Source organism: Vicugna pacos, chromosome 4 (assembly GCF_048564905.1).
Source record: "Vicugna pacos chromosome 4, VicPac4, whole genome shotgun sequence".
Taxonomy (NCBI): domain Eukaryota; kingdom Metazoa; phylum Chordata; class Mammalia; order Artiodactyla; family Camelidae; genus Vicugna; species Vicugna pacos.
In genome coordinates this window covers 34300459-34328157 of record NC_132990.1, presented here as the reverse complement: position 1 = coordinate 34328157, position 27699 = coordinate 34300459, and the positions used below count along the sequence as shown (strand labels likewise).

Genomic DNA, 27699 nt, shown 5'->3' with positions numbered 1-27699 from the left:
TGGAGGCTGCCACCTTTTAGTGTGTGTGTTCCTCAGCACAGCGGGACAGCTCCGCCTCTTTCTGCTCTGAAATTCCCTGTTGCTTTGACAGAGGTCTTTCTTCCATTCCCTTTCAGAACACGGGCACATCACCACTTCTCCTCGGTGGGTGCCCCTGAACTCCGGGACAGTAAGCCGTCCTGCTCGCCTCTCTGAACTAACCCGGAGCTATGAGCTACACGCAGATCATGAGTGAGGATGGCTGCAGGCTTCTGGGGCCCGGAAAGCAGTGCCTGCTACCAGCTACGGAGCCTCTCCAGGCTGCGTGCGTGGGGCAGGCGTGCACCCAGAGTGCCCGCCCGTCAGAGTCCACACCTCAAGAGTGATTCTTGTTCTGCATAATTTCTATCAGTGCACAAGGACCACAGATCACATTCAGTGGTTAAAATGACACACACTGGAACCCCACTGTTAACTCCTTTCCATGGAGCAACTTTAGCACAAGGGAAGTGTCTCCTGGGCCTAGTTCCAGACTTAACACAGCCAAGTTACATAAGGATTCCAGTGCAAAGTGTCACATCTGTGAGAGGTCCATGTGGCATCCTCCAAGGGACAGAACTCTATGAGGGCGTCAACCATTTGGGGTCTCAGTTCTGATCAGAGTAGGAATGTCAGTAGGTGACAGAAGGTTTAGAGCCAGTACCGACTGCACACAGATCATCCGTATCCATGTGCATACTGAAGCCTCCTAGTGCGGGTCCGTGGTTGTGGTCCCAAACATTACAGGAATGCCAGCACAGTTTAAGAGACTGGACAGACCCTTCGAAGCTTAAAGAGAACCAAAGGAAGGCAGAGTTAAACAGCAAATAGTAACGTTCTGTGATCTCCAACCTTACTGAGTACAGCATATATATAGCGGCCAAAATTTCACAGCCATACCCCATCACGAGACACTAGCAACCAAGGACCAAAATAAGCTATGAAAAAAACACATGACCCACGCAGGGGGTTCTGGGTGGGGAGAGAGGGTGATGAGCTCACAGAGACAGGTGAGGGCCAGGAGGTCCCAAGTGTCCATACTAACGGGGTTCGTCTTTGGAAGGGAAGACACTGGAAATTTCTCAGCAAGAGTAATGAGCACTGTAGGAAAAGCTGAGAAGCTGAATTTGGCAGTCCAGTTACAGATGACCTGTGAACAACATGGTGTGAACTGCATGAGTCCACTTTTATGTGGATTTTTTAAACGTATTGGAAAAATTTTTGGAGATTTGCAGCAATTTGAAGAAAACTCACAAACTGTATAGACTAGACATATTAAAAAAAGGTTATGTCAGGAATGCATAAAACATATGTAGATACTAGTCTACCCTTACGTTGGCATAAGGTGAGTGATATTTAACCTAAAATTAATAATGTGTTCATTTTCTTACTGTTTCATAACTTTGCTTTCAAAGAATTACATTACCATACAGTGTGCCTCTCTCCTAACTGGAGAAACTGCTCATCAGCCTATCATCAGCACAAGTGTTTTTGTTTTTGTTTTTTAATGAGGCAACACTTCCAAAACTGTATTATGAATATGCCACAAAAATCTTATAATGATTCATTCATTAGGGCATAGGCCAGGCTACTGTGGAGCCATCCTACCAATTACACAGGGCTACCATCGAGCAGTCGGATTGCTGCTTCTTAGTTATCAATGCATGAATCATGACACCTGTAAATAAATGAATTTCTTTTCATTTTTGACACTAGTGTTAGTAATACATGTAACACCAACAGTGTCTTGTATCATATTAGACAACATCTATGCAGGTACTAACAGACAATTCATCTTGTAAGCACACGATGTGAATTTACAGTATCAATACAGTACAGCATTAGAAGTGTATTTTCTCTTCGTGAAGCTTTTTCTTAACATTTTCTTTCCTCTAGCTCGCTTAATTGTAAGAATGCAGCATGTAATACATATAACATACAAACTGTGTGCTAACGGACTGTTTATGCTATCAGTAAGGCTTCTGGTCAACAGGAGGTATATGCAGGTTTTTCTCTTGACAGGAGGGGGGCATGGGCAACCCAACCCCCCAGTTGTTTAAGGGTCAACTGAATAAATAAAGGCTACAAACCATCACAGTATCTTATTCAATCCAAATAAAGCAAAGACTCCCCACCATACCCGCCAAATTTTTTAAAAATTAATAAGGGAATATTTGGGGAGAGAAACACAAAGAGTCCACCCCAAATCCTGCGAACCACACAAAAGGGCATAGTGTTTGCTGCTGTGATTGTAAACCCAACAAGCTCACTGCCAGGTCTGGACACAGGACGAGTATTTAGAGCTGAGCGAGACGTGAATGGCCAGCACCACTTCCTCCCAGGGATACTTCAGTGATTAAGAAAATAAAGATTCTAATGGAGCAGTCACTCTGTCTGACAGGGTATTACACCTGTCGGGAGAGAAAGACAAGCTGAAGAGAGATTGACCTCCTGATAAACAGTTCTTGTTTTTGCCTTCAATTTCTCAATAATCCTTGTTGCAATATTTCCAATAATTTCTCCAGTGAATCTTCCCCTGAAGCGGACCTTGATTGGAGGAAATGATATCAGATCCACAAGGCACCATTCCATTTCTCTTCATAGCTTGTGAAATTGCAGTCATGGTCAGGACCTCCGGAGATTTCTCAAGAGAAACCAGGCAGAAGGCTGGGCAGGGGTTGGGAAGTGGAATGAAGGAAAGAAAAATAAGCAAATGTATTGGAGGTGATGAAATTTTCCTTGCCAAGACAGAAAAAGAAATAATAACTACAGTGTTTGCTTCTTTCCTTCAAGTTAACAGAATTTCTAATGACTGCACTTGGCCTCATCAAAACTATAAGGGGACTATGATTTTTTCTTTTCTTTCTTCAAGGAATCTTCTCGAAGACTCCAGGTTTTACTGAGGTGAGCCGGTTTGGTGTGGACATGATAACACAAGTACTTCTTGGTGCCTCTAGTTTTGTTCAGTCATTTGATTTTTGCCTTGCTCAAAAAAAAAAAAAAAAAAGAGGATGGAAGCCAGATTTAAGCATGGCCATTCAGGAGAAACCATAAGAAAGGATAAAACCTTACAGTGTGCCTTCCCAAAGCAGAGGACGTAGAGTTCCTCAGGAGACTGCAACTTAGACATCATCTAGCCATGTTTAGCATTAGCAGCCATTTCTTTCTATATGAGATTTAGAACTCAGCCCCTCTGGGCCACTTGCTTAGGCTGAGTAAGGAGGCTGACCTCTGCGTGAGCTCCTCCAAACTGCTGAAGGGGGATCATTCTCCTGAAAGTCTGTTCACAGTCCCCTCCCAGGCAGTAACGGTGTCATGCTCGTAGAGTACTTTGAACCTTCTCAGAAGAAAGGCAGTGCGCAAATTCAAGGCATTCTTCTCACGCTACGTAAGACCTAACCATCATCTTCCTGTTTCACATTTAGAAAACAGCCCCAGGAGCCAAGCGAGCGCTCTGGAATCGCTATAAAAGGAAGAGAAGATCTTCCATGACCTTCAGAAATTTTCCATTGAGTGTTTTGAAGAGTCTTTGTGCCAGCAAGTCCACTGTCTCTCCCTCACCTCTTTGTTCTTTGTTGGCGTCTTTGGCAAATGGAGGAGAGGAGTGAAGGAATGTGAAGAGAGAAAACTCAGTGATGACCCATCTTCCTTTCAGTCACCTGTTCACAGAAAGGTGCCCTTCTGGAGTTCACCAAGGGAAACTGATGGAAAGATCTGTTCCTGTTTTCCAATTCAATTTCATAAACATGGCAGACCCTACAAATACTTAAGTCATAATTTTTGCCCTCCAGGTGCTTACTACTTATGGCAGGAAAGGAGTGAGTTTTGATTGCAAAGAAGCATATAGGTGATATCGGGGTATTACGGTTAAGAGGATGAAAGGCAAGGATTAAAGAAAGACGAAGTCTCAGGTATGTCTCATTTCCCAAGTGCCCTCATGTCAATCCCAGCCCTCTCCCAACTTCACCTCTATCTATGCAAGACCTCCGATCTATTCTTCCAAATGGCCTTCTGTTATCTTCTTCCCAAAGCAAATCCAAAGAACATGGTCTGATTTGGGTCATTAACCATCAATTGTCCTTCAGCTGGGCTCAGTAACCATGAACCTTTCTTCAACTCTAGAAGAAAATCTTTCCCAAAGGGTGAAGCTTCTTTATTTTCCCTCACATGTAAGAATTGTCTATCCAGGAAAAACAATTAGGCCCAGAAAATGACTGTGGTAAACATACTCTCTGAGAGAGTTTAATTTCTCCTGCGGTGGGGGAAATAATTCTGAAGATCTCAAAACAGAATTTCAGTTTCTACCGGGTCTCAAGTCTGTTCCCACCAAAGTTTAACAAAACCACCACAATCGGCACTTTGTTATCCTATCGGATGATCAGCTAGACTCACCATCCCTTAAAGTTCAAAAACATACTTTTCTCTCCCACACAACTTTTTCAAAGCCTCCTTTAAGATTTCAGCAGAAGGCCCAGCTCCTGCTAAAAGTGCCTCTGATTACAATGGAATCCCCTTAACTCTTTGATCTGCCTCTCCATTTACGCCAGACTTCTGACTCTAGGAATCATTAAGTGGCCTTTCCTCTTTTAGATGGCAAACTCTGTCATGCCTCATAATTGAGTGGGCACTCGATAAATGAATGCTATAGAGCTCGGAGGAATAATACACTTCCTGTTGGCAGCAAATCCAAGAGAAACTTCCTTAGAAGAAAGGACTGTCAATTACCACTTAAACAAGCCTGAATTTTGGCTCCTGTAGAAAAGGCAAACAAAACAATAACAACTCACTCTCCAACAGCAGCCACATCGCTATCTGGCTGCTGCCCTCCGGTCCCCTGGCACACACGGCTGGTCCCCAGAAGATGCTCTGTGAGTCTTTGTTGGCGGACTGATTCATAAAGGCACGAGACTGGTGATACACAATCCATCCCTGATAGGTAGACACCAGTGGGGTTCCTAGCAGCCTGGCTGCGCAGCGCCTCTGACCTCCTGTGGGCCTTGGCTCTCTTACAGCTGACAATCTGGCTGAATGTGAGATGCGAGGCCGGGAGCAGGATGCACAAGGCGAGGACGGATGGGGAGGCTGTTCTGGAACACTGGCTCCTGTTTCCTCTGCAGCAGCCACCACGACGTCCCTGTCTCCCTCGGGGTGAAGTCCATTCAAGCTTCACCACACAGCTTTCCCTCCACACTACCCTGGGCTGGGCAGAGGTCAGGCTGGACACCGAGGGAATCATAATTAGAATGCAAATCACTTGGGAAGCTTCAAAACGCTCACACCCAGGCCCCATTTCCAGACACTGTTGTTGAGCTGGGTCTACAGCAGGACTCCAGTGATGATATTCTTAAAAGCTCTGCAGGGGATTCTAACGTTCAGACAGGACCAAGAACTGCTGCCTTCCAGCGTTCCAGTCCTGGGCCGCACCTGTCATCCCTTTGCCTCTCTTACACGGGAGCTGCTGGTAACAACAGCAACAAGAAAGGTCATTATTATTAACAATAGTAGCCAGCAATTCCTGAGCATTCATCATACACCAGGCACTTTCCCAACCGCTTTACTTGTATGAGTGCGCTGAATTCTCTTAAGAAGTAGGTGCACTGGTCATCCCCATTTTTCAGGTGAAAAAACAGATGAAGAGAGAGGTTCAATAATTTGCCTGAAACTTCACAGCCTGTGTGACTGGGCCAGGCTTTGAACCCAGGAATACTGGCTCCCACACCTTCTCTCTTCAGCATTAAACTACACTGCCTCCCTGCATGCCTTCAATGCTCAAAGGTTCGCAGGGACCACAAGGGTTCCCACTGACGGAATCACCTTCTCAAGTAATCATTTCTAAAGACATCTATCTGATCCCATCAGTCCTTGATGCAAAACCTTCCATGGCTTACTAACTGTTTATGGAATACAAATCCAAACAACATACAAATGCCTTCCTCAGTCATACTCAGCTACCCCTCTGCTATCTACTCCCACTTTGAGCCACCCTACCCTCCAACAATTGAGAATTACTTACACCTCCTTGAATCCACCACAGGACCCTAAAAGCAGGCTTGAAAACCCAGCTATCCTTCCGCACTCCAGATACAGTGACAATTTAGAGATGCCAGGACAAAACCTCAGAGGACCAGGTTGGAAGGAAGCATATCCACTGAGAAACTTAGCACTTCAAAGACGACAAGCAGCAGTACAGCACGAACTTAAACTACACACGTAACAAGTAACATTAGATACACCCACTTCCACAAAACTCCTAAAAGTTTGAAAACAGAATCATCGTGGGGAAATTGTACATACTTTAAAACCCACTGCATAACTTGCAGGTTAAAATTCTTTTGTTCTAATCAGCATATATGCTTAACTGGCACAGTAGGGACCACAAAGCCCACATTTCCAAAGACACTCTGGTTATAAGAGTGTTCTAAATACATTAGCACTACACTCTGAAACCTCTCGTAAATCGCATTTATGACAAATGAAAACAATCAAATTTGGGACCAGGATCAGAGGAATTAATTCTCAGAGGTAAAGGAGAAATGGTCAAGCACCTCATTCCTGCAGAAAAACAAGCAAAATAGAAACTGTGCAAAATCAAGGACACCTGTGAGTCCACAACGCAGCCAGAACGTGGCTATCCCGAGTTGGTCTATTTCAATTTAGAGGTAATCTACTTGCGGTTTGTTTGACAGCTCCCAGGTCTGTAAATCTACACACTGCCCTCTGATGCTGTATTCACAGCTGTCATCGACTGGACAAAACCCAGTTTGTGCTTTCTTTGTTCAAAGAGAGAACATCTTTCTAATGGGCCACCTAAGTTCCAAACAATGTCCTCCTACCCTGTTCTGGATAAAAAGCTCACACATCACAGAATCATCTGACTTCGCCTACGTCCATCCCAATGTATCTCAACTGTGGCACCACTGGCACCGTGGACCAGATCATTCTTTGTTGTGGAGGCTGTCCTGTGCACGGCAGCACTATCACAGCAGCCCTGGGCTCCACCCCCTAAATGCCTCTCCCTGAGGCATGACAATTAAAAATATTTACTGGGGACAAAATTGTTTCCAGGTGAGAACCACTAGTCTATCCTCACACTCAGTCCATTTGGGAGATTCTCTTTAAACATAATTCTGTTTTCACCAGACTCGGCCACATTTTTACATTCTGAAATTGTTCAAAAGCAGTCTGCAAAACAGTCTTTGGTCTTGGGATTTCAAAAAAAATGTTCTTATTCTATTGTAACCCTCAATAAAGGTTCATTTGTAATGAGTCCACATCGAGCACCCGATTTGGGGCCAAGGTGGGGTGGGAGTGGACGTGGCCCAGATGCACGAGGGGGCCGATGCTGAAGACAGTCCTCGCTGACAGTCGGGTTCCTCTTCCGAACTCCCGCCAGGTGGGGCGGGCGTGTTATTCCCCCTGGATGTCCACAGGTGGCGTTTCACCCAGCACTTTACAGTTTGCACACTACTTCCCTCAAGAGAGCCCCTCTACTTGTTAACAGAAAACTCAATCCAAACTGGCTAAGCCACAAAGGGAATTGAGCGGCTCGGGCGACAGTCCCACAGAACGGCAGCTCTCAGGAGAAGTGCAACCGGCTCAGGGGCCAGTTTGGGTGCTGTTTCCCTGATGCTCTCAGCCTTCTCTCCTCTGTGAGTCGGCTGGTCTCCAGATTGGCTCCTTCCTGGGGGCACAATGGCTATAGAAGTTCAGTCCTAACATCCAGACACCACGTTGCTTAAAAGAGAGTACCTTTCTAACAAAGCCAAAGCCATGAACTTCATAACTGGACCGACTTGACTAGTATGCGTAGGGCTGAAGCATCCCTTTAGTGAGGCCAGAAGAAGGACACAGGTTGAGTGACCCAGGCCCTTGAACTGATCACAGTGGCTGAGGAGATGATGCTGAAGGATTTAGAGCTTTGGTTCTCAAAGTGTGTTCCCTGACCAGTGACATCACCATCATCTGGGAACTTGTCAGACATGCAAATTCTCCGGCCCTCACCCCAGACTGGCTGAATCAGAAACTCTGGGATGGGGCCCAGAGACCTGGGTTTTAACGACTCTTCCAAGTGATTCTGACGGAAGCAAAAATTTGGGACCCATTAGTTTAGACCATCGGGCCCCCCCTGTGGAGCCTAGGGTAGAATAAATCCTATTTACTTACTGGCTGCCACACAATTAGAAAATGGTGTAATGGGGGCTGGAGGAGGTACCATCAAAGTACTTTCAGAGGATTTCAAAATGTAGAATAGATACACAACATTGTACTGTGTAGTATAGGGAAATATATACAGGATCTTGTGGTGGCTCACAGCGAAAGGGAATGTGACAATGAATGTATGTATGTTCATGTATAACTGAAAAATTGTGCTCTACACTGGAATTTGACACATTGTAAAATGACTATAACTCAATAAAAAAAGTTTAAAAAAACACAGAAGCAAAGAAATTAAAAAGTTAAATATAATAAATATAATAAATAAATAAATAAATAAATAAATAAAAATTTGAAAAATAAAGTAAAAAAAAAAAGTACTTTCAGAGAATGCTCCAGAAGGAGACAGTTCACTTCACCTCTCACTTCCCACAGTGAGGCCACGGCGTGGAAAACACAGGCATCAGTGCCCTGGACTAGCAAGATGGTGTGAAGATTATTTCTGCTGCCCGTATTTGTTAGTTCACAGTGTTGCAGAAAAAGAGATGCCCAACATTAACCTTCACACTGTCTGTGAGCCCTCACCCACCCTCCTGGGAGAAACTGGACAAATACATGTATATATATGTTTAAGAGAAGTAAAGCTACTTTGCAGCTAAAACCACACTGAAAAAGACACTCTTCTAGAAGGTTTTTTAATTGCGGCTAATTCTAAGAGACACTCCTTGTAAGGTTACACTCACAGCTTCTGGGGTTCCACTCTGGACTTGTCGGGTCAGGCTCTCTAAGGGAGGCACCGGGAAATCTGCACTTTTAACACACATTGCCAAGGATGCTTATGGATTGAGCATATTTGGAAAATGCTGTTCTAAAAGCTGTGTCCGCAGGATTGGGAAGGAAAAATCTCATGAAGGAATTATATGAGTACTTCTGGCTGCATAATAATAGCTTCTTCCTGTCCTTTCTCGGTGTCTTCCCCACTGCCCAGGCCTCTAGCTCTTCTTCCTCTAGTCTTACAATACCCTGCTTCCCAAAGATGTCACCCTTCAGACCGCTTCATGCCAGAGTGAACTTTCTAATACACACTGAGTGTCAGGCCTCTGGTCAAAATCTCTCACAATAGTGGTTCCCTCCAGGAGGAAGGCTTATGAGATGGGTAGGGGGGAAGCACCTAGACAGACAGATACATGTTACTGTCAATATTCTATTTCTTGGAGGTGGTAGTGGGCTCAAGGATACTATTTGTTGTTGTTTTTGCTAAAGTAAATCAACAGATCAAGAGGACCAATGAGAATAATGTCAATGCAATTCTGTGAGCTGAGGATATAATTAAACACGTTTTAAAAAGGAAAGAAACAGACTTGTTAACATTATCTCTGGGTATTGAAAGTATGCTTTTTAAAAAGTATTCTTTTTTTCCCTTCTGTATTTTATAATTACTCCAAAGATAATTGCGTAATTTAATGGATTTTTTTTTTAAGTGAGAAAAAAAGCCTGCCCCAAGTCCTCACCATGGCCTACAGGATCAAATCCAAAGTGCTGGCATGAAGTCGGGGGGATAAATTAGGAGTTTGGGATTAACCAGTACACACTACTATATATAAAATAAACAACAAGGACCTACAGTATTGTACAGGGAACTATATTCAATATCTTGTAATAACCTATAATGGAAAAGGATCTGAAAAAGAATATATATATATATATATATTATATATATATATATGTATAACTGAGTCACTTTTCTGTACACCTGAAACTAACATATTATTAATCACCTATACTTCAATTTTTTTAATGCAAAAAAAATAGTGTTGGTGTGACATTCCCATCTCCACACAGTTCAGTCCTCGCTTTCTTCCTCAGCCTTATTCTCTACCATCATCGCACTGGGACCCCACCCTGGAACCATCCTGCTTCGCTTGCATTTCCTTCAATCCTTGATGCTCTCTGCCTTTGTTCCCTCTGTTCCCCAGGGTCTTCCTCCCCCTTCCCCCAGAGCATCAGTCAGGTTAGTGTGAGGTCCTGCTGAGGTAACCAAAGCTCAGTAGACGAAGACGACAAAGGTTTATTTCTCACTCAACAACAGGAGGTGGCAAGCTCTTTCCCTAAAGACTCAGATGGTAAATATTTCACACTTTGTGAGTAACATAGGATATCTGTTGCATTGTCTTCTTTCTAATTTTTCTTGTATAACCTTTTTAAAAATGTAAAAAAAAAACCCATTCCTATTCATAGGCCATACAAAAATAGGCCACTGGCCATTTGCTAACCTCTACTTTCTGTGAACATTGCCAGAGACATGCAGACAGCAGAGGACTATTCAACCTAGTCACTCAGAGACCAGGCTAAGGGAGCAGCCATCTCTTGAACATTTCCAGTCACCGTGGAGACAAAAACAGAGGTTCTCATGCAAGTCATTAAATGCTCCAGTCCAGAAGTGGCACCCTATAACTTCCGCTGACAAGTAATCTGCCAAAAATAGTCTTTCAGGCCCATCTAACTAGAAGGGAGCCAGAAAGTGCAATCCTCCCATGTGTCCAGCAGTAAAGAGAACTGGAACTGCTTGGTAAAACTGGTAACTCTATTCAGCTCAGAGACAACTGCTCTGGAAGGCCTTTTCTGATACCCTCATCGCCCAGCCAGATTAGCGACTCTTCCCCTGTAATCTCATAACACCTTGAGCCTTAGCGCCTGCTACGCATAGGGTACTACAGCTGCCAATTTCTCTGCCTCCCCACCAGAGCCTGAGCTTCCTCGGGCAAGCAGCTCCACATATCCCCTGGCCAGCACAGCACCTGCTACGCAGGGATGCTCAATGTGCGTGGCTTCAACTAATCACTAAGTGTGGTGGACTGGGGGAATGGGATTTGCTGAAAGGCTCTGAATCCAGCAGCGTCAACCTCTCTGAGCCTAGTTCAACCACACCTGTCTCCAGTCACGGTAAATTTACCTTTTGATTATTCTTTCTGTATTCATCAAATTCACTCCTCCTTACAACCTTTGCTTCTAACCATCAACACTTTGCAGAGAGCTGGTCCTTGAGGCCACAGAGTACTCTGACATTACGTGGATTGCTTTTGTGTTCAGATTGCAGGTGAGAAGGCAGACACAGAGAGGCATAGTTTCTCCCAAGTTACACAGCCAATGAGAGGTTAAGCCAAAAGTTATGCTTCCCTTTGATTCAACAAAAAAGTTACAGGATTGGGAGGGGAGGGCAATAGCTCAGTGGTAGAGCATGGGCTTAGCAAGCAAGAAGTCCTGGGTTCAATCCCCAGGACCTCCATTAAAAATAAAATAAAATGCAATATAAAAAGTTCCAAGATTGTACTGGCAGATACAAACTACTATGTACAAAATAGATAAACAACAAGGTCCTACTGTATAGCAGTATATTCAATGGCTTGTAGTAACCTGTAATGAAAAAGAATAGAAAAAAGCATATATATAAAACTGAATCACTATGTTGTACATCAGAAACCAACAACACTGTAAATCAAAAAATTAAAAATAAATTTTTTTAAGTTACAGGATTGAACATAGAGCCACAGCTAATTTCACCAACAGTTTACTTATACCCTTTGGAGAGATAGAAAGTATAACACATTTGTCAAAGATGAATCTTATTATACCATATCAATGTGAAGCTTATAAAATATGTATTTATCTCTGAGTATAATATTAGAAACCAGCCACATAACTGTATTCACATTGTGCCTTTTCAAACTGGATCTACTCATCACCTCTACCAACTTTTCTGTAAAGCGGCCCAGCGCATTATCAGCCACACACATTTCAGAACCTGGAGAATGCTGAAGATGCCCTACACCTGTTTACCATCATCCCTTAATGCCTGTCAGGGGAGCAACACCTGCATGAATTTCCACTCCTGATAGCATAAAACCGAGTTCAACTCAGTTTCACATGCAACATGTGTGTGGTTGCAGTTTGTATCAAACGTGTAACTACAGGGTAAGCAAAAGAGCACTAAAAACCAACTGTAGTGCAAGACTTCACAAATTCATGGAGCTAAGCCTCTTCGTGTTTATCAGTCACAATCTGGATATCCTCTGGCCCCAACAAAGTGTATCCTGATCTGGGATTTTTCTCTCCTGTCTCCCGGATACAGTTAAGTTCCTAATGAGCATCTCATCGGATGGCGATCTTTGGCAAACGCCCTGAAGCAGCAGGACAAGGAGAACACAGCTAGGCAGCAGCCCACTACTTCTCATATCGCCAATGGAATAATAGCACCAGAGCTGCTCCTATTGAAATCGGCAGAATTTGAGTCATTCAAGATAAAAACAACTTTTAAAAAGTATATAAACCCTCTACTTAAGGTGAAGTAAGCCTTCCAGTCTTGTTAGATGCTTTACAGATCACAGCAGACAACGCACCTCAACCAGGGGAAATTGTGCAAGAAAACCGAAGTACACAATAGCAAATTACAGGCTCAGTATTGCCAGGCATAAAACAGGAATCAATCCTTTACAGGAATCTTGCCTTTGCTTCCTTTTTTCTTTCCTTAAGCCTTGTAATTGAATGTTACCAACTATATCAAGAAGAATAAACCTACGGGTTTCCCCTCCCCCAAACAAGAAAAGGTTAAGCTTTTAATTACAGACCCTCTAACTATCATTTTGTGCAATTAGCAATTAACTATAACCGTTGATGAGAGCGTGTAGAGCTGCGCTAGCGATATTCCTCCTCCTCATCCCAGTCTGGGTTATTTTAGTCCCGTCCTATTACAGAGGACAAACCACAACCGCGCGCACTCTCCTTCCACACACGCTTTCACTTAAAGGCACATTTAATTTTTAGCAAAATGGCATCTCAGCATGTGACTGAGCCAGGCATCCCCCACCCCACATCAGAGTAGCCCAAACGTTTTAGACCCACTCCTCTTCATCACTTTTAGGTGGAGAGAGGAGGCCCGAGGAAGAAGCTACCTACCAGCCTCATAGTGCCAGCCTCTCTTTGGGGCGCAGAAGAGGGTGCTAGAGAGATGCCTGTTGCCCCTGGAAGCTGCAAGTCCCCCCGGGGCCGTAAGCCCCGCTAGTGGGAAGGCGGTGGCAACAGCCTCAGTAGTTGCATCAGTGCTAACTGCTGCTGCTGCTGCATTTACTGTTGGCGGCTGCCGGGAAGGTACAGTAATGACTGTAGGGAGCGCACAGCTGCTGCGGCGGCAGGTTCCCTGGATCAGGAAATTAGGGCAGGCACCGGGGATTGGAGGCGAGGGCGGCGCGCGAGCCAACCAGCGGCCGCCCCGGGCCCCCGTGAGCCTCGGGCGGACGCGCGGAGCAGCTGGGCCCCAGGAGCAGAGCGGGTGGCAGCAGCGGCCACGGTCACGGCCACTCACGCTCGCACTCGCACACGCACTCACACACCCCCGGCGCGGGCACCCGGCTGCCCCTAGCTTATGAGAGGAGCGCGTCGAGGGGGGAAGGAGGGCTGAAGCCGCCGCGCCCGCCCTCCCCCCCGCGCCCCGCTGACCACTCCCCCTCCTGCCCCCTCCGCGCTCCTTACCCCGCGCTCCAGCAGCCGCCAGGGTGGGTGCTCCGCGGCCGGCTCTTCTCTCTCCTCTCTTCTCCGCTCTCGGCTCCCCACCCCCTCTCCCTTTCTCCCCTCCTCTTCCCTCCCCTCCTCTGCAGCGCCTGCATTATTTTCTGCCCGCGGGCTCGGTTTGCATCGCTGCTGCAGCCCGGGGAAGTGGGTGGGTGGGTGGGTGGGTTGTCTGGTAGGGAGGAGATTGTGCAAGTTGTAGGGGAGGGGGTGCCCTCTTCTTCCCTGCTCCCTTTACCCCCTTCGAACTCCTTCCCCCCTCCTTCCCCTCCCCCTTCTCCCTCCCCGCCCCCACCTCCTTCCTCCTTTCCGAAGGGCTGGTAACTTGTTGTGCGGAGCGAGCGGCGGCGGCGGCGGCACCATCCAGGCGGGCACCATGGGCACGTCCGCGCGCTGGGCGCTCTGGCTGCTGCTCGCGCTGTGCTGGGCGCCCCGGGAGAGCGGCGCCACTGGAGCTGGTGAGTGAGGACGCGCCCCTCCACGGGCTGCCCGGACCCAACTGGGGCGCCAGGGGGCCCCGAGGCGCGGGTCTCCTTTTGCCCACCCCCCTCCTAGGAGGCGTCTCTCTGCTCTTGTCGCCTTCTTTCCCTCCCCACCCTGGTGGCGCCTCTGAGCTGACTGTCAGCACCGCGGCTACCGGGAGCCGGGCTTGGGGGACGGTGGGGTTTGGGGTGTCCTAAAGCCTTGCCCGAACTAGTCTTCGTTCCCTTACTCTCCCTCCCCCAAAGCCACTGCTATGCCTCGTTTTTCACCCCGCTTGGCCAGGGATGGGGAATCTGGGTTTCGGAGCCATTGAACAATGGTTCTGTCTCCTCTGCCAGGCGGAGTGTTAGGAAGGAGGCAGAGGGCCGGGTGGGCCGAGACGTGCGCGGCAGCCCCCGGCGCTCTCCTCCGACTTAAGGAGGGTGGGAGCGGGCGGTGGATGAGGGTCGGCGCCTCCGAGGACGTGGGCCTGGGCTGGGGTTCCCCGCGGCGGTGAGCGGGCGCACGTTCGGTGGGCTGCCGCTGGGAGTCTCCGAGCGGCGAGAAGTGCGCAGCCTGCGCACCGGGACTGCGACTCCCCGGGTGCCGGGCCGTCTCTCTGGAGTGCGGGTTAGAGGACGAGTGAGGTTTGAAATAGGAACGTGGAAGGGGGGAGGGTACATCCAGAGGGGAGTCCTAACAGCGTTTGTCACCCTCTGGGGTCTCCAGGATAGCTGAACGGGGGAGGGGAAGGGGGACGAAGACTTAATCAGGTTAGTTTGCTGAGCCTGGTTCCCGGTGAGATTTCCTGGAGAAGAATTGAGTCCTAATCTAGTGACTGTAATTAGCCTTCATTCTAAACAATAGATCAAAGGGAGTAGCGCGAGAGCTGGGGGAGCTGGCGTGTGACTGTGGCTTGTTGGGGAGGGCGGTGGAGACTACTGTTGAGTCCCCAGGGTCTGCCGCACTGGGCCTGGGAGCCCTGTCCTCAGCCACTCTCCCACTTGGGGCCGCACAACTTTCCCGGGCAGGCGACCGGAAGCCCTTCTAAGAGGATTCCGTCAGAATCCTGGCGGGTACCTGAAGTGATCTTCACCTGACACCAAGGGGAGGCTTGCTCGCCAGCTTGGGGAACTGGGACGGGAGACTCTCCCCGACCTAAGTCCCCACTCCAGAGTGTCTAGCTCCTGTCGCCTGGTGGCTTAGGAGGCCCGCCTGCCTGCAGTCACGTGTCTCCTGAAGTGAGAGCGAACTTTAAAGCGTGTGGTCCAGCAGCCTCTCAGGCAATACTCGGGGTCTGGAGTCTCTCAATGCTCCCCTGCCCCAAGGTCCCGACCGTCCGGAGCGTGTGAAACTGGGACGGTCTTTTTTGCGCCCTGTGATTGGCTGGCGGCCGGATCACGTTTAGGTTGGTCACATGGCTCCGCGGACTGGTAATTTAGCAGCCCGAAAAATGTTATCTTTAAGGGAGCATAAAAAACGGACAGGCTCCAGTGGACTGTTCTCTCGAATGCTTTCCCCTGCCTGGACTCTTTGAAAAAGGCGAGTGTGTAGTGAATATGGCCTCTGATGAGTAACAGAACTAAGAGGCTGTAAAAGCCCTGCTTAGGAAAGTTTTCAAACTCTTAACAATATTAATGGCTGAGCAATACCAGCTTATTAAATGGTTTCTTAGAGTAGTGCTATGACTTGCATTATACTTTTCATAGCATTCCAAAAAGCTAAGACATACCAGAAACTACTGAAAACTGTCCAGGAAGATGGGAGAGAAGATTCATTTTTTGCTGCATGTTCTTTTTTTTTTTTTTTTTTGAAGTATAGTCTGTTTACGATGTTGTGTCGATTTCTGGTGCACAGCACAATGTCATTTTTTTAATTTAATCTGTTATAAGTTTCCATTGGAGGTTAACTTTATCCTGTAGAATGGTAGGAATGCACCTCAATTGTTGTAGTTAGTTGAAGCCATATATTCACCGTGTTTTAGGTAAGTAAGGATCTCGTGTGCTCCCCTCGATCTCGAATGAAATATGTGACATGCCATGAACAGTGGAATATAGAAACCCATGCAAGATTTAAAGTCTTCACAGGAAAGGAGGCACATCCTTTTGGAAATGAAGGAAGTTTGGGGTTGGCTGAGGCAGGTACTGACCCTAAGCTAACCCAAACTGGCTCCTGTCTGAAGTTCAAAGTCCAAAAGCATGTAGGCTGACTTTCTGGCACTGGTCTTCCACATTCTGCCCTGCACCTCCTGCTCCAGACACATGATGCTGATGTAAAATACTCCAGGACAGGGCACATGTGCTCTAAGACTCTGGCAAGGAACTGAAGTCAGGCTAACAAGAGGAGTTTTTCTGATAGGAAAAAAATCCCTGAGAGTTCTCAGACATTTTCCTCTAGCCTAGGTAGTCAAGATTAGGATCTGGGGTACCATATATTCATTAAGGCCAGAGCCAAGATGGCTCGCAACCAGCAAAACAGTACAGAACTCCTCTTGTGGGGAATGGATTGGTGACATTGGCAGTCCCTAGAGGGACTGGGACTGGAGGGCAAGGGGAAAGTAAGCCTGGCTCATCCAGTTAGCACCAGGAGAAGGTAGCAATGATCATAATCCTCGTCTAGGCCGGAGAATGAGCATGTGAGCAGGGACGCTTTAAAGTAGGGTCAGCAGGCAAGCCCTCACTGGCAGTGACAGCTGCTTGAGGTCTGGAGCAGCCTTACTCCCCACCTCGCCCTGTTGCCCACTTTACATGACATTTACTGTGTACCTGCCCTGTGTCATTTTGATTCTTTGCTTGTCCTGCTTAAGTCCCCAGATACCTGAAGCCCATACAAAGTCCAGGTTCAGTAGAGCTGCCAAATGTTAAGACTTCAGTGTAACAAAACGGCCTATTTTAATTATGGCAGCCTCCGTGCTCAAAAGAAGTGCCTTTTCTAAAACTTGATTGCCATGTACTCAATTTCACGTGAGTAGTTTGTTACCACTCTAGCAGAGGTGACAACCAGTCATAAACCCCTTCTGTTCCAGGAGGAATGTCACACGGATAAGACTTCATCAGAACTCCTAGAACATGGTCCTAAGATCAGGAGAACCGTCCCCGGCCACGTTGCTTCACGTTCTGACTCAAAGACCAAAAGATGGGGAGCACAGCACAGAAATACAGAGAATGAATTTTAACTATCTAGACCGTTTTCTATTTCTTACAGAACATGAATAAAGTTGTCCTTCTCAGTAGAGGGAAGAGTGATCAAATTTAGGCAGTCACCTGTATGATTTCAAGTCATAATTAAATAGACTTTGGATACTGACCTTTCTTTGGAAAGCCACCTTCACATACTAGCCTAGAGAAAATTAAATGCTTCCAAGGACTGTGATAAGGTCTGTAATGATACCTAACAATGAATGCTCCTGCCTTAGAAGTGCTGCTCAGGGTGGGCCAGTCAGCTGCTCTCCAGGTGGTTAGTAGAGAGACACAATTGCTTAGTTTGTTCCTGTCTACTTTTTTAATCTCAGGTTAGGCCATAGCAGAGACTACTTTTGAGGCAAAGAGTCCAGGAATACCTTGGGGAGAGATGCTGGATGAGATGTACATGTTGAGCAAAAGCAAGTGGTCCAGGGGCCTTTTTTTTTTTTTTTGGCCCATCTGAAGAGTTTTAGGGTAGGAAATCTGAGGACTGATAGATTTTTGTAGGACTTAAAGACAGAGAATGTCTTAGTTCTAGGAGAATCTGGTTTTGGAAGTGAACATCATCTCAGTTTCACTCTGCATTTTTTTCAGTCTAAACTGGTGTCTCTTTGCTAAGCTCTTCTGTTGGTTTGCAATAAAAACTCTAATCATTAATATCACCTAGTTGGATAGGCCAGACACACTGCAGGGGCTCAATGACACAGTAGGTAATACCTTAGAGTTGGCACACTCTGCCTTCCACATGAAGTTCCCCAGAAAAGTTCGGGCCTGTTGGCGATTTGGGGGCTTTAAATGAACAAGAGAATGCCTGCTGGGTACTGCGAGAGAAAATGCAGAAGTTTTGCTAAAAATGGCCTAATCTTTGCTTAGAGATCCTTTGCCCACTTTGTATCTTAAAGATGCTACATGAGTGGGTGGAGCAGGAGAAAGGTATTCCTGGCCATGTATTTATTTCCAAGATAACTTTGTGGGCAAAAATTATAAGATGGAAATATGAAAACGAGTATCTGTATGTATATGCGTGACTGGGACGTTGTGCGGTGCGCCAGAAATTGACACATTGTAATTGACTGTACTTCAATAAAAAAAAAGATGGGAGTGCTGGCTGGAGTAGTTGATCTTGCCACCCACTTGGGTCTGGGCTGGCCCCAGTGCCTACTTGCCTTTATGTATCTAAATGTGATGTGTGTGGTAGGGGATAGAGTAGGGTAGCGGGTGGGGCATGCAATTTGCCAAGCAAAGGAGGTGATTAAAAACCTGGGTGATACACAATGTTTGCAAGTTATCTCATGTGTCATAATACTTGCTCCAGATACTATGAGTAAATAAAGTTCTTACTTTATAGGCTGCCTTTAATCTTTAGTTTTCCTAAGACGCCTTCCCAAGATCTGAGTTACTAACTTATCCATAGGTTTACTAAGTAGGTGGTAGACAGATGCCAGCCTTCTTTATACATCTGCTGAAAACCACTTGACCTCCATGAGCGCCTACGTATGCCATATAGCACCAGACATAGGGGACACATGACCAGGGGGTTGGTCCTTTCCTTCATGGGATTTAATCTAGTGGGGAAGTCAGACCAGGAAATCAGTGATCCAAAGACAGACTGGAATAGAAGCTCTAGAGAGGAGTGAGCAGATCCAGTGGTTAAGACTTCATCATAAGTGAAGCAGATAGCAGCTGAAGATTGCTGGAGGTCCCACACCACCTGGGTGACAGCTCATGAAGTTTCTTGAAAATCACCAAGAACTTAGACTCTAAAGTAACAAAGCCAGGAACTACTCTATCGCTGCAGATGATCTTACAAAGGCCACCATGGATGGCCGCCAGCATTACCAAAGATCACTAAAACCTGTCAGAGGTAAAACCCATGACATTACTCACCAGTTAGCTGCTGCTAACTTTCCCCATGTGCTGGAACCACTCTCCTCCCACGGAAATGAGACCGACATACCCACACTGACATGCTCATTCCAATAGAGTGCAGAAAAGTGCTCTGGCTTTAAATGATAAAGTATCAAGAAGATGCGGTGAAGTGCCCTCATAGGCATAAGGACCAGTGGCCTTTGTAACCAAAGTCATTCAGAGTATTCTCACTAGGGAAACAACTGGTCACACGTGATTTCAAGTTCGGAAAACCTGGGAAGAATGCTTTGGGGGGGGCAATGCCTGTAGTTCAGACCAGCTGTTTTAGTGAACTAACAAACCAACTGATGCACCCAGGAGTCGTCGCCGGTGCCTAAAGAATCTTTAGATGTCAGGCACCAGGTCCCAGGTTACAGAGATACATTCCAGGCCCAGCGTTGAGGGAGCTCTGTTTGTAGAGATGGAAACAGGTGTAGAGCGAACACTTCTCAGGACGTGACAGGCATGGGGACACGGAGAAACCACACCTGGCTGGTCAAGAAAGAAACTGAGGGTCTCATTCAGGAGTGACATTTGAGCCCACTCCTGGTGGATAACTGAACGGAGGGGCACGAGCAAACAAACCAAGACAAAGGACAGTGAGGAGGGGAGACAAGACATGGGAAGCAAGCAGGGCCCATCGAGGTGGCCCTGAGCCCTTGGCAGGTGGTAAGTAATAGGGAGAAGTCGGGGAAATGGGTAGGGACCAGACTCAGTCCTGGAGCCTATCCTTGGCTATCCTTGGCACGTGGGGCCATTCTCAGCTGCCTGAATCCCTGTCTTGATTTGCGTAGAGAGTGTGGCAGCCTGGGGGCAGAGGAACAGGAGGCAAATTTAGATCAAGTGAGAGATGAGGGCTTGGAAACGCCCGGGGCTCGACAGCGGAATGTTAGGGGAGAGGCACCTGGCCTCACTCATGGACTGCTGCTTTAGAGGAAGCGATCGGGTCCATCGAGGACGGGGCACGGGGGAGGGGAAGACAGACTGTAGAAGACCCTCCTTAGTGCGTGTGCCTATTCAGGTATCTAAATAGATTCTACCTCACTGGCACAAAGGTCTTACCTCAGGTCACTGTCATGTCAGTGTAAGACTGGCAGTCATCACCCATGGCCCTCCAGTGATGCTCATGGGGGTGAGTACTACATAGTCCAGCCCTGAAAATGAAACAGTCGCTTGCATTGTGGGTAGAATCTTAGCCTCCTAACCTCCCAGCAGTGGTTTCAAAGTGTGGTCAGGGACCAGCAAGGTCACATCCTCTGGGAACTCAAGAGAAATGCAAACTTGGACCCCAGCCTAGACCTACTGAGTCAGAATCTCTGGTGAGAGTGGGCAGCATTGTGTTTCCACAAGCCCATCAGGGGATTCCGGTGCGAACTGGAGCTTGGGAACCATGAACCTCGTGGTTGACCACCCACAAAACTAAGAACTTCCCAAGAATATCAGGAGGGCTTTTGCTCCAAGTTGACCAAGGTGCCCTCGACAAGAAAACCAAGCACTGGCGTCCTTCCAGAAGAAGACCTGCTAGGGATACTGAGGCAGCATTGTTTTTTAATCAAAATGAGGGCAGGAGGCAAGGCTCTATCTCAACAACAAGGCTGTATCAGGATAGTGTCCTCCCAACCAACGGTGGTACCTAATGTGGGATTAATTTAAACTGCCGCTGCTACCCAATCACAAGTCAACAGAATATTCTAGAAGGAAATGGCCTTGCGTCAGGTGCTCAAGTTGGTATGCGTGCTGGGTTGCACAGTATCTGGAGCCACCCTGCCCAGAAGCAAATTCCATTTCTGCCCAGGGTGGTCTTTGTCCTTCCCTTCCCCAGACAGGTCTCCTGATATGTAAAAAGTGAACAGCACTGACTGTGTAGCATTGAGAGTTAAATCACTTAAAAGACTGAGGTTTTAGAGCAGTGTTTGGCTAACAACAACAACAACAACAAATTATTTAGCCCTGATTCTTTTCTTTTTCCTGTTTTTTTTTTTAATTGAAGTGCAGTTGATTTAGAATGTTACTTTCAGGTGCAGAGCAAAGCAGTGCAGTTATACATATACATACATATATATTTTCTTTTCAGAGTGTTTTCTATTATATGTTACTGCAAGAAATTGAATATAGTTCCCTGTGCTATACAGTTGGTCCTTGTTTATTTTATATCCATGATTCCTAAAGTCATCTCAATCCAGTGTCAACAGAAAAACTGTTGGACAGTTGAACTGTAGGATTCACTAGTTTTAGTGAATAAGAAGGTTTAACCTCAGTGTTTCACAGTTTTGAGTTGGCCCCCACCTGGTTCTCACGGGGCTTCAAGGGCTGACTTGAAGGTCCAGGCCCTCTTCCTTGGGTCCTCCTAGTAACCTTCCCTTGTAGGAAAACTTGGCTGACTTGGAAATCAGCTTGTCCTAAAACAAGTTTTAGCCTATGAATAGAAAGATCTGCGTTCAAGTGGCGAGCAGTAGAAGTGAGCTCAACTAAAAATAAATGCCCTTGGCGGTCCTAGAAGTGCCAAAACAAACGGACTGAAGAAATTCCAGGAGATGATAACACCCATATGCTCCAGCAGAGAGGAGGGCCGGGAGAGATCTGAACCCTGAGCCCTGCTAGTCCCAGCAGCGTGAGCCCCTCTGTGCAGTTCAGGTTCGCGTCTGAGCTGATACTCAGAAACATCTCCTTACTGTGGGCATGCCCCTCGGGGCCCTACAGGGCAATTGTGTAGCCCACTTTGAAGGCTTGGTAGCTACTGCAAGGGCTATGCAGTTTTTTACCGAAGTTTACATATTGTATTGTTCTCCCGGGTTGACCCTTGCAGGAACAATTAGATGAGAGTGGCAGGCTGACTTCTAAATGCATTAAAAACCCCGAGTTTCTTGGAGCCAATGAACTGCCATCATGTTGAGGTAGCCACGTTAACTATTTAGGTAACAAAGCCCCTGGGACACGGGTGCCTTGAAGTCAGTTTGCGGAGCCTGACCGCAACAGAATTCGCGAGCAACGCTTCAGCAGTTCTGGGCATTCAGTCATTATGAATGTAAATAGCCATGCACATGACTAGGTCCTAGTGATTTCCATCCCCCTGACCCAAAGGGGCAGGGAGATTCACCCCAAGTATTAGAGCTGAAAGGAAAGCCAGATCCAGTCCAACCATTTGATTTTTTTGAAAGCTCTAGAACCCTTTTCAAATTCTTGCACAGAACTCCAATGTTGAAAAGAAAGACTGGTTGAGACAGAGGCGGAACACCCAGGTTCCCAGCTGTCATGGCCTTTCCCCTGACTTCAGCCACCCCTGTGCCGCAGAGACACTCCTGTGAACCCCGTGACTTTGAGGAAACCACTCAGAATCTCATTTACCTCGACTTTTCACCTTTCTGAGCAGTTAGACCCTGGGATGGAGGATGCGTGGCGCTTCTACTTCTAAATTATTTTTTGAGGCCTCATTGGCTTTAGCTTACTTAGCCTAAGCATTAAAAGAACCTTAGGAGTAGAGGATTTCAGGCTCACCCCGTCCCCTTTATGAGAGTATGATACTGAACTTGAGACTTAACCGTCATGGATGGAAATAGACTACAGGCCCGCAGTCGTGTAATCCCCCAAAGCTTTAGAAACCAAAAGCCTCTTAACTGGTTTGGTGTCCCGGCTTCTCCTGGGGCTCCGTACAGCAGCGTTCCCAGATGAGTACCGGATATGTGAAGGGAGAACCGTCTTGAAGCTGGGACGGAAAAACTGCCGTGCTGCCGTCAGGGGGCTGAGCTCTCCCCGCTCTGCGTGATGCAGGGAATTCAGCGCAGCTAGGGAGACCTCTCTGCCCAGGAGCGATCTCTCAGAACAAAGTGCTTAGGCAACGTGAGAAACCAAGGACCAGCAAAGAGCTTATGGTCTGTCTTTGCCTTTTTTTTTTTTTTAAAGGCCCTTTATAAAGCCAGCTAGTTTAAGCACCCCTGCTCCCACCCCGCTCTTTTAAACAGGCAGGGATGGTTGGTGAGAAGCATCCTCCACTTCTAACACGAGTGTTTCCCCTTCTTAATGGAGAGCTGTGTGTGTGTCATGGTGAAACACAGCTTTACGAGGGTCAGGCAGAGGCTTGGGTGAAGTGAGATAAGAAAGCTAGGAATTAAACTCCTTTGTGTCTTAAGATATGGGAATAAACACTAAGAAAATGCCTATGTCTGTCCTGAGCCTGCTCAACAGCGACTCTTGAAGCAGCACTGCTGGGATTGTAGCATCATTTATGACTGTTGACGATTTATATTGTTACAACTATATTCAGAGACCCTCCTGAAGGTGACAGCGGACTAAGCACCGGCCTTAGGCTATTGTGTGCCTGTATTTAATCCCAGGCCAGCTGGAGTGTCTGTAAAACTGGTAGCTTCAAGACTCATTTTTAAAGTGATCTGCCAGGTACCTAACCCCGACGTGGAAAACCACCATGTGACACCTGCTTTTAAGCCCCTGTCCACGTCTGATCATATGGCTACCCTTTGGACAGTGCAGATCTCAACGTGAATGTTTTCATCTCATTTGGACCCAACAGCCTTCGGTAACTAAAACCTTTAAAAAATTCAGAGCCTTTCCTTCTCCACAGTATCCCAATTGCAACAGGGCTCTTCTTTCCAAGTATATGGATATTTATGTTCAAACTGTGCTTTTTCCTACTTTTCAAATAAAGTACTCAAAGTAGAGTCCTCCTCCTCCCGCAGGCCTCGAGGCAGCGGGAATAGAGAGCGACAGGCCGCGGGCCCTGGGACAGAGCCCCCAGCACCGAGCCTCCTGAGACCACAGTGGTAACAGGCGGAGGGTGGCAGGCAGCCAGGTCCTTCCCACCTGGTTGAGCAGGATGAAAACCAGCCGCTGACGCTCCCTGGAAACAACTGCTACCCTCCTCTGGTTCTTCCTTTCAAATCCCTAGTATCTTAGGCCCAGCGAAATATTTGTGAACTGAATGAATAGTCTGAAATACAGGGAGGAAAAGCCACTGACTCATACTCCTTTGGATCTGAGTCCTAGCTGAACGAGACTCTTGGGGGCAGAGTGGTCCGTATAGTTTTTAAACAAATATGTTTAGTCCCTAAGGAAGTAACCACACACCCATACGGTAAACTAGGACCACATCTGAATCTCCCTGAATTAGCCACAAAGCGCAGAATGCTCCTAGACAGTAGGGAGCAGCTGACAGTAGGGAGGCCAACGAGAGCGTTGTGCGCACAAGAGTTCCAGTCTGTGCCTGTCGCCGCAGCATCTGCTCTTATGCCCGCGTGCCACAGCTGCCGATGCTGAAAGGTGCAGGAAGTCAAAAGGCTTTCTGCTTGGAAGGCCTCCCTAAGGAATCTGCATGAATTGTATGGCTGTACTGGTTTTCTCGAATATCTGCAGTATATGTGCGTTAAGCAGCCAGCTCTTTGTCTTTTATCTCAAAGAAATTACTTTGAGATCAGAACTGCTAACGCTAGGAAACACCTGAACGTTAGCTGTCCCATGCCAGGCAAAGAAAACTCAGCGCCCTGCCTACGAGTGTTAGTTCCTGCCATGGTGTGAATTCAACATTCAGACACTGAGCGGAGGAAAACTGAGGTTCAGAGAGAGAGAATCCAGGCCTGTGGCTCTACTTGGCTTTGCTTTTCTCCCATCACTAAGTTAAAAATGACCTCCTTTTTCCTCTTCACTGTACCTTCTTGATGCTTTTCATCTTATCTTGGAGTCGTTTTGTAAACATGTCTTTTTCAAATCAGACCTCAAATTCTAAGACAAGAGACCATGGATTAAACCTCTATTTCTCTCTATTGCTGCGTCTTCTAAATCTCCTTTACTTTGCTTGTAATCGAAGCATCATTCATGAATAACAATATAGAATGTGGACAAGAAATGCCATGAAAGGAGTAAGATTTGGCTGCGTGATGACAGCAACATAAGTGACTTAAACAAATGAGAGAAATGAGTCCAGAGGCAGGTGACCCCCTCCCTACACCTGTCTCCTCCCCAGTCCCTGGGCAACCTACAGTCTTTATCTTTGCCTGGCTCCATCAGTCCGAGATCACCATTCTGGTCACTGTGCCCAGTTTTCAGGAGCCAGAAAGGAATGAAATTAAGGAAACTGGAGCCTCTGTCCCTTTGAGGGTATTTCCCAGAAGCTGTAGATACCATTTCTGCTTACGTCCCACTAGCCAAGACTTAGTACCATGGCTATGCCTCCTCCAAGAGAGGAAATCCAGTCTCACTGAGGTGGTGTGTGCCCAGCCAGGAACTCAGTTACTGTCAGCCATCGCCCCAAGGCCCATCCAGCACTGGCCCCTAGGATGTTACCGCCTGCTGAGCTGGCAGCTCGCTGTCCCTCTGAGAGCACTCTCAGCCATGGGTTTCAGGTAACTAGCATCTCTAACTTAACATCCTTGTGTCCCAGCCTAGCTAAGTGTTCCCTCCTGATTTTAGGAAGAAAAGCCAAATGTGAACCCTCCCAATTCCAGTGCACGAATGGCCGCTGTATCACGCTGTTGTGGAAGTGCGACGGGGACGAGGACTGCGCTGACGGCAGCGACGAGAGGAACTGTGGTGAGTAACGAGTCTGCCAGTCTCTCTGCCACCTCCCTAGGAGGTAGGCCTTTTACTGAAAGATGAGGCTGATCTCAGTGTCTGCAAATGTATCGAGGCTCTGAAAACAGCACCTACTCCGGAGAGCTGCTTTGAACCAGAATCCAAAGATTCTCTACTTCCTGGTCCGGAGGAATATATTTGAATGACATGAGGTTATCAACTTGAGTATGGAATTTTGAAGATAAAATGGAGTTCCTTTCAAATGACAGGACCTGGTTGATCTTAGATCAGGCAAGCATTTGGTACAGGAAGCTAGGGGAAGGAAGGAGAGGACCAGAAGGAGAGACAGGCAAAAGACCGCTTAGAAGAGACTTTCTGTTGTTAATTCTCAAATGGTTCTGATCCCAAAAAAGCAAGCCATGGACAGTAAGAAGCCCCCTACAGTTTCAAAGATTAATTAACTCCTGTCATAGAAACTATAAGCCAGCTCAGACCAAAGATCAGATAAGGAGTCTGTTTCTAATTCTCTGTCGACAGTAGACGCTAATGCTGAAGCGTTAGGCAGTATGGGAGATACTCTTTCCCCCGAGAAAACATATACCATCATACCTACCGTTCAGCATCTGTCAAAAGATCACTATGAGCAGTGCCTGTTTTATGCCGTCTGTGTAACCTCCCATCAAGCCAGAACCGCTGAGAACTACATGTCAAGACGGCCTTTCGGTACCTTGAACACATGCTGAACTTTGCTCTATTATCCCTTTGTTCTATGTCTTAAAAATCCCAGAACAAGGTCGTGCATAAATGTCGGTGATAAAAGCGTCATTTTCCTTTGAAAAGACATTACATAAAGGTGTCCACTATACAAACTAAAAACACAGATGACAAACAGAAGCTCAGTGTACATGTCATCGACTGCCATGTTGTTATGCCCTTACCCACTTCTTCTTGCATCATTACTAAAATGCTGTAGCATAAACATCCTGGCAGGCTGGCCTAGGCTGAGCTCTCAGAGCAGTAGCACAGAGGCTTTCCCGCCGATATGTAAATTGGGAGCTCATTTGGAAGCAGAGGAAGTCCATTCTGCAATCTGAGCAAAGAAACTTATCTCCAGTCTCAAGACCAAGAATAGTTCCCCCCTGTGACACTTGTACATCCTTTGCATTCTAACACTAAGAGTTTAACCTACTCTGCAAGACATTGAGTTCCATGCTAATTCTGGGTTACCTAGGCAATATAATTCTCTGTCTCACTGAAGGACCTCACTCTTGTCAACTGTTCTCCTGGTGTAAGGAGCAATTCTTCTATTCTAAACTATGTATTTGGCAAAACCCATTTTCTTTTCTTAAAGAGTAATTATTCACTCCACATTTTGAATTTGGAAGCCTTCCTTTACCATCTCATTATCTCAGTGGGAAAACCAGCCTGGGTCATCTTAGGGGTCATCACTGGCATTCCCTAAAATAGTCTGTACATAAATAAATTCTAGCTACATAACCGAAGGTGTGGAAGAAGTAAGGAGGCAGTAGATGTATATACAATCAAGGTCACAAAAAACGTGGGAAAAAGTAAATATTGTGTGGCCCAGAATGTCTCTGTCTCCCAGGTAGGAAGGTAGAGAAGGAAAGTGGGAGGCTCGCTCAGTGAAGCTCCGAATGCTTATCTTGAGATGTTCCTCCGTGGAGGGGAAAAGCTACACCATTACTGAGAACATACAAGGCCACTCCCCGTTTTTCCTGCCCCGCCTCTTGATGTAGAACATGGTTAGTTTCAGTATGGCGCTCCTCCTTCAAGCACGTCAGCTAGCATAAGTAGTCAGCTTTTGCTTGGATTCCACAAGCCATGTTCCGTCAGTCCCAGTAATTCATCCTCCTCCAAGTGTTAGGCCGAGCTG

General features: G+C 46.8%; 1 protein-coding gene across 3 annotated transcripts in view; it reads left to right on the top strand.

Moving 5' to 3' along the window:
- Window positions 1-13465: 13465 nt before the first annotated feature.
- Window positions 13466-27699, top strand: part of VLDLR (very low density lipoprotein receptor) — a 29615-nt gene continuing 15381 nt past the window's right edge. For 2 of the 3 annotated variants that reach the window (XM_015242557.3, XM_006208131.3), the window contains exons 1-2: window positions 13466-14192; window positions 25704-25823. In XM_015242557.3, the coding sequence (XP_015098043.1) occupies window positions 14111-14192; window positions 25704-25823 (202 nt within the window). In that variant the 5' untranslated portion in view covers window positions 13466-14110. The remainder of the gene's footprint in view (window positions 14193-25703; window positions 25824-27699) is intronic. The other variant, XM_072959524.1, reaches the window with a different exon arrangement.